The sequence below is a fragment of the Pristis pectinata genome, chromosome 18 (assembly GCF_009764475.1).
Source record: "Pristis pectinata isolate sPriPec2 chromosome 18, sPriPec2.1.pri, whole genome shotgun sequence".
NCBI lineage: Eukaryota > Metazoa > Chordata > Chondrichthyes > Rhinopristiformes > Pristidae > Pristis > Pristis pectinata.
In genome coordinates this window covers 1299203-1305530 of record NC_067422.1, presented here as the reverse complement: position 1 = coordinate 1305530, position 6328 = coordinate 1299203, and the positions used below count along the sequence as shown (strand labels likewise).

General features: G+C 59.0%; 1 protein-coding gene across 1 annotated transcript; it reads right to left on the bottom strand.

Moving 5' to 3' along the window:
• Window positions 1–409: 409 nt before the first annotated feature.
• On the bottom strand, window positions 410–5790 carry ankrd40 (ankyrin repeat domain 40). Its single transcript, XM_052032976.1, has 5 exons — window positions 5648–5790; window positions 3372–3520; window positions 1198–1431; window positions 752–932; window positions 410–556 (listed from the first exon to the last, which is right to left on the bottom strand). Exons 1-4 carry the CDS (start codon window positions 5776–5778, stop codon window positions 757–759), a joined length of 690 nt encoding a protein of 229 aa, XP_051888936.1. The 5' UTR covers window positions 5779–5790; the 3' UTR covers window positions 410–556; window positions 752–756.
• Between the last annotated feature and the right edge of the window lie 538 nt (window positions 5791–6328).

Sequence of the window (6328 nt, the reverse complement as noted above, 5' to 3'; positions counted from 1 at the left end):
TAGCACCTGCAAACCTGTGCGTTGTGTGTGTGCAGGTGTACACTGTACATGCAGGTCTGTGTGCGGTCACAGGTGATGTGCGCGGGTTACATTTACACCACCCAGGCCAGTGTGGACACGTGGCAGTGGGCGGGGCCAGGGCAGTGGATGACGATGTAGGAAGCCATTTGCATCCAGTGGTGACAGGCTGAATGGGAATCACTGGGTGGGGAGGGGTGGAGGGAGAGAGGTGAGGTTGGTCTACACCCGTCCTGAGTTGTGCTGAACAAGCATACAGCAGAGTTCCCCGGTCCCCAGAGGCAGTCCGAGGCTCGACACCGGGGCTGGAGCTCCCATCCTGGAGCTGCCCCATGCCCAACACTCCCGCACGGGCTGGGACAGGTACCACACTGGGCTTCCAGTGGCCACGGCGGCAGTCAGTAATGAGTGTTGCTGCCCCTGGATTGTAGCAGGGCCGCTCAGTCAGTGCCCCCTGTACCGACTGCAGGCTGCTCTCACCTCTCAGCAGCACAAGCTCCAGCTCCTGGTAGTTCTGAAGCCGCGTGACGTCCTTGTCCTGGGATCGGAAATAAAAACTTAACGTGAATCGATGATGCACCTTCTGGAGAGTTGTGGTCAGTGTGTGGGCGCACCGGTGACACGGTGGGGGGGAGGCGCGCACCGGTGACACCGCGGGGGGGAGGGGGGTGGGCACTGGTGACACCGTGGGGGGCATCAGGCTGCTCTGCTCTACTCTACTCTCCACCATTACCTTCCTCAGCAGCGTGTTGGGAAGTTTCCGGATCCTCTCCACTTTCTCCGGACCATCCCCAGCTCCTGACAGGTGACCCGGAGCAGTGCCTGGTACGTGAGCTCCTGCCGATCCAGCTCCACCTCGATGAAGTCGTTGTCCTCCGCGGCCGGGTTATGGAGTCGAACTTTCAGCACCAGCTCTGTGGAGGAGGTAACAAGGGTATCCGTGGGACTGGACTGGGCCGGGCAGATGGGTGGGGCAGCTGCGGTCTGTGCCCAGGACGGCCGGCACGAGCTGGACCCGTGACCTGTGCCAGCAGCCAGAGGCAGACGGTACAACACCCTGTCTGCCCACTGCCAGCTCTGCACCGAGACACCGTGCACTCACCATTAGATGCCACCCCCAGCCCCTTGCTCACCCCCACCTCCTCCCCCACCCCAGCCCACCCCCTCCTCTCCTCCTACCTCGCTCACTCTCAGGCAGAGCTCCCAGGCAGAACAGCGACTGGGATGGGGCAGGAGCCGCTGTCTGTGGGTGGTGCTGATGGAAGCAGGGAGAGCAGCAATGGGTGGGCAGTGGGAGCTGGCCAACAGGTGCCCGTCTACTCTCCACGATCGGGAGGGGTGGGTTAGCCAGGTAGTGGGGGACGATCGGCAGGTCGGGACATCCATTCACCGCCGGCCCAGGTTCCTCGCTCACTGTGGGGGGAGAAAACTGCAGTGAGAACCTTCCACACCCACAGGCACACAGCTAGCACATACAGCACTGCCACCCCCCATTCATACAATGCCCTCTCCCCCACGCACGGCCCCGGCGCCCCCTCACCGACGCACGGCCCCGGCGCCCCCTCCCCCACGCACGGCCCCGGCGCCCCCTCACCGACGCATGGCCCCGGCGCCCCCTCACCCACGCACGGCCCCGCGCCCCCTCACCGACGCACGGCCCCGGCGCCCCCTCCAGGGTCCGGGGATGGGCAATAGAATTTGTCGGTTCCTCACCCATCCCTGAATAACAGTCACCATGCGGGTGGGTCTGAGCTCAGAACCCGGTCCCAGGGCAGCCACTTCCCTTTCCCAGAGGATCGCAGGAACACAAGGCACAGAGATGGCTTCGGCCCTCTCACCCCTGCTGACTGTGATGCTTATCTACACTAGTCCCAAGTACCTTCCAAACCCCCTGCTGACCATATCTGCCTCTCCCACCTCCTCTGGCAGCTCACTTCCTCCACATGTCCCACCGAATTTGACTTCCCAAGAGCATTATCTCACACTTGTCTGGGTTAAATTCCACCGGCCACCGCTCCACGATGGCCCCATCACTCTCCATGTCGTCAGCAAACTGATATCAGACCACAGACATTCTCATCCAAGTCATTTATATACATGACAAACAAGAAGGTCCCAGCTCCGATCCCCGTGGTACACCACTAGTTACAGACTCCAATCAGCGAAACACCACTCCACCATTAATCTCACAAAATCACAAGACAAAGGAGAAAGGAGCAGAAGCAGGCTATCGGCCCATCGAGTCTGCTCTGTCACTTCACCATGAGCTAAACTATTCTCCCACCTCGCCCCAATTCCTGGCCTTTTCCCCATATCCCTTGATACCCTGACTAATTAGATACCTATCAATCTCCGCCTTAAACACCTCCAATGATCGGGCCTCCACAGCTGTACATAGAATCATACAACGGTACAGCACAATACAGGCCATTCAGCCCACAATGTTGTGCCAACCTTTAAACCATGCCTAAGACTATCTAACCCTTTCCTCCCACATATCCCTCTATTTTAAATTCTTCCATATGCTTATCTAGCAATCTCTTGAATTTGACCAATGTATCAGCCTCCACCACTGCCCCAGGCAGCACATTCCATGCGCCAACCACTCTCTGGGTGAAAAACCTCCCTCTGATATCTCCCTTGAACTTCCCACCCATTACTTTAAAGCCATGCCCTCTTGTACTGAGCATTGGTGCCCTGGGAAAGAGGTGCTGGCTGTCCACTCTATCTATTCCCCTTAGTACGTGGCAACAAATTACATAAATCCACGACCCTCTAGCTTTTCCCATGACACAGGCAGCCATTTGGCCTGTCGAGTCTAAGCTAGTTCACAGAGTAAGCCCATCAATCCTGTTCCCCAACGATGTAACCTACCCCCTTTCACATTCCCACCAACTCACCCCAGATTCCCCTACCACCCACACACACACCAGCAGCCAATTAACCCACTGACCTGTACATCTATCGATGTGGAAGGGCGCAACAGGGAGAATGTGCAAACTCCACACAGACAGCAGCAGGGTCAGGATTGAACCCAGGTCGCTGGAGCGGTGAGGTAGCAGCACTACTTGCTAAGCCACTGTCACACTCTGGTGAAGCATCTGAACACTGCCCCACCAACTCCACAACCACCTTCCTTTGGTGAGTTTTGTCACTGGGGAGGAGGTGTGGACATGGCGGGAAGGGGAAGAGAGGGAGGGAGAAGGAATGAGAGGTGAGATGGGTGGAGGGGAGAGCAAATAGCGACCAACAAACCTAGGGATGAGGGTCTGGGGAGGGTCGGGTGGACAGTGAGTGGGACGAGGGTTTTGGGAAGGAGTGGCAGTCCTGCAGACAGGGAGCGGGATGGTTACCTCCCAGCATTGCTTTGATCTCTGGTTTGGATGTGAGCTGTGCCGCACTTTCACCCTTGCTAGTGAGGATTCCTCGATCAGCTCCGGCTTCCAGCAGGTCAGACACGATCTGGTGGTGACCCCGTTTGCATGCCCAGTGTAGGCAGGTCCTGCAACACCATCAACACAGCTTAGTACGGTTAACAGCACAAGGCAGCCCAGTGTACAATCAGAGCGAGGCCTCAGTAGCTTGGAGACATGGTGACAACAGCTCACCACAAAGGGGGAGACACATAACCGAGGGTGATGGTTTCTGCTGTGCACTATCAATGGTCAACTCGATATTTATTAATTTCATTGCAACTTTTAACAGGGATTCCTTAGTACAAGTCTCATAATTCAGTAGGTCCCAAAGCTCTCTGAAGTTTGTGTGATGCAGATCTGCTGTTAATGTGGGAACCAGCAGTTAGTGTGAGCACAGCAAGCTCACAGCAACGTGACGATGATCAGGTAATTAGTTTCAGTGAAACTAGTCCCAGGTCATCATGGAGACTGCCCCTCTCTTCTTCTGCTGTGGAATATTTTACATTCACCTAGGAGCGTATATCATACCTCATTTGATAGACATCAGCTCTGATGGGATAGAATCCCCTCAAAACTGTCCCCTGACAGTAGGCCATTACCAGAACAACACTGGGATTATCAGTCACTTGTGTTTATCTCTGGACAGGAACCACACCTTCTAACTCAAAGGCTCCTGAGCCACAGCTGACAGCTACTTCAGCATTTCAGGTACTGGAGACACATGGGACAAATTCCACTGCTGAAAATATCAGCCATTAACGACAGAGAAGAGGAACAACTTCTTTGGGGCGATGAATCTTTGGAGTTCTCTCCCTCAGAGAGCAGTGCAGGCAGAGCCATTCAGTGTATGCAGGACTGACACACAAGATCCTGGCCCTGATGCAGGCTTTCAAACCCGAAATGTTGACAATTCCTTTCCTCCCACAGATGCTGCCCGACCATCTGAGTTCCTCCAACAGATTGTTTGATATTCAAGACCGAGACCGACATGTCAAGGGTGTGGGAGAGAGAATGAGAAAGTGGTGTCGAGGCCAACTCCTGCTTCTTATGTACATGCTGATAGCCAATGCAGCTGGTTTTTATCGCAGAGATATCGAGTGGGCTCGGTAGTTGCCGATTACGATATAGTGGAAGGTGTCCAGGAGATGGCAACCTGGAGTTGGATATGGGCTCCCACTGTTTAGTGTGCAGTAACATCGCTCTGAAGCAACAGCCTTGCACATTTGTGACCAGGTCCTGTGATTGGTGATCATGGCACTCAGCATGGATGAGAAGTTGGCCAAGGAACAGGCAGCAGAGGGTGTTGGTGATCAGTGTCGGGGACATTGCTTTATTCTCCATCCATGTCAATGCCCAGAACTGAAGGTTCAAGGCATCGTTTTGAACTATGGATGATGCAAACTTCAAGAACGCACTGCCTGAAGGTATGGACAAAGCAGATTCTGTGGCCTTCGAGGAGACTTGGGAACATCTATGGTGAGGAAAAATGTGTGTGTGGGGGGGGGGGGGGAGGAAGGTTGGCGGAAGAACTGGTGAATTGCTCTGGGAAAGGGAATGCACAAGCACGATGGGCCTAATGGTCTCCTGTAGCCATTCCAGGAATCAGGGATCCGTAAGCAGCAGCAGTTGGTCGGCATGTTACTGGCCTCAGCAGCGAGCGGCTGACCTAAATCATCCTGGCATCGTGACCCAGGTTACCCAACGCCACGGTGTCAGTGAGAGGAGGGCTCCAGCCTGGAGCCCAAACACGGGCCGCTGCCCGTGACCCCCAACACCCCACATACCCCAGACTCACCGCTGCACACACAGGACCCATACACCACCCCCCCACCCACACACAGACCCCCCGCTCCACATACCCCCCCACCCACACACAGACCCCCCGCTCCACACACCCCCCCACCCACACACAGACCCCCCGCTCCACACACCCCCCACCCACACACAGACCCCCCGCTCCACACACCCCCCAACACACACAGACCCCCCCCCCCTCTCCCCCCTCCACAGACCGGGGCCGCCGGTACCCCGACCCCCAGAGCCGACCTGCCCGGGTCCCCGCACCTCTGACCCGGGCTCCGACCTTCCGCCCCAAACCCCACCCTTGGCCGCGGCTACAAATCCACGCCAGGCCCGGGCCCCGGCCCCGGGTCTCCCCTCTGCCCCGGCCCGGCCCGGCCCGGCCCGGCCCTCGCTCCCTCGGCCTCACCCACCAGCCATTGACGGGGTTCCGCCCGTTGACCCGGGCCCCGCTGCCCAGCAGCCGCCGCACCGACTCGGCGTCGCCGACACTGCAGGCCTCCCGCAGCCGCTCGTCCAGCTCCAGCTGCGGCTCGGCCGCCATCTCGTCCCTCGCCCCGCCCCTCGACACCATTCCCCGCCCTGAATCTACGCGAGGCCCCGGCCCGGCCCGGCCCGGCCTCCCTGCCCCTCCCACAGCTCCCTCCCCCCGCCTACTCTCCCCTCCCCCCTACTCCCCCCTCCTCCTCCACACCTCCCCCTCCCCTCTCCCCCTCTCCCCCCCTCCCCCTCCCCCTCTCCCCCCCTCCCCCCTCCCCCTCTCCCCCCCTCCCCCCTCTCCCCCCCTCCCCCCCTCCCCCCTCTCCCCTCCCCCCTCTCCCCCCTCCCCCCCTCTCCCCCCTCTCCCCCTCTCCCCCCTCTCCCCTCTCCCCCTCTCCCCCTCCCCCCCTCTCCCCCTCTCCCCTCTCCCTCCCCCCTCCTCTCCCCCCCCCCCCCCTCCTCTCCCCCCTCCCCCCCTCCTCTCCCCCCTCCCCCCCTCCTCTCCCCTCCTCTCCCCCCTCCCCCCCTCCTCTCCCCCCTCCCCCCCTCCTCTCCCCCCTCCCCCCTCCTCTCCCCCTCTCCCCCCTCCTCTCCCCTCCCTCCCCCCTCCTCTC

Bases quoted from the DNA above. Each gene is read 5' to 3' on its own strand.
- ankrd40 (XM_052032976.1), bottom strand. From the start codon at position 5,778: ATGGCGGCCGAGCCGCAGCTGGAGCTGGACGAGCGGCTGCGGGAGGCC. The intron at 3,521-5,647 runs GTGGGTGAGGCC...ATGGTGTTGCAG, and splicing joins CGGAACCCCGTCAATGGCTG to GACCTGCCTACACTGGGCAT. The intron at 933-1,197 runs GTAGGAGGAGAG...CCTCCTCCACAG, and splicing joins TCTGCCTGAGAGTGAGCGAG to AGCTGGTGCTGAAAGTTCGA.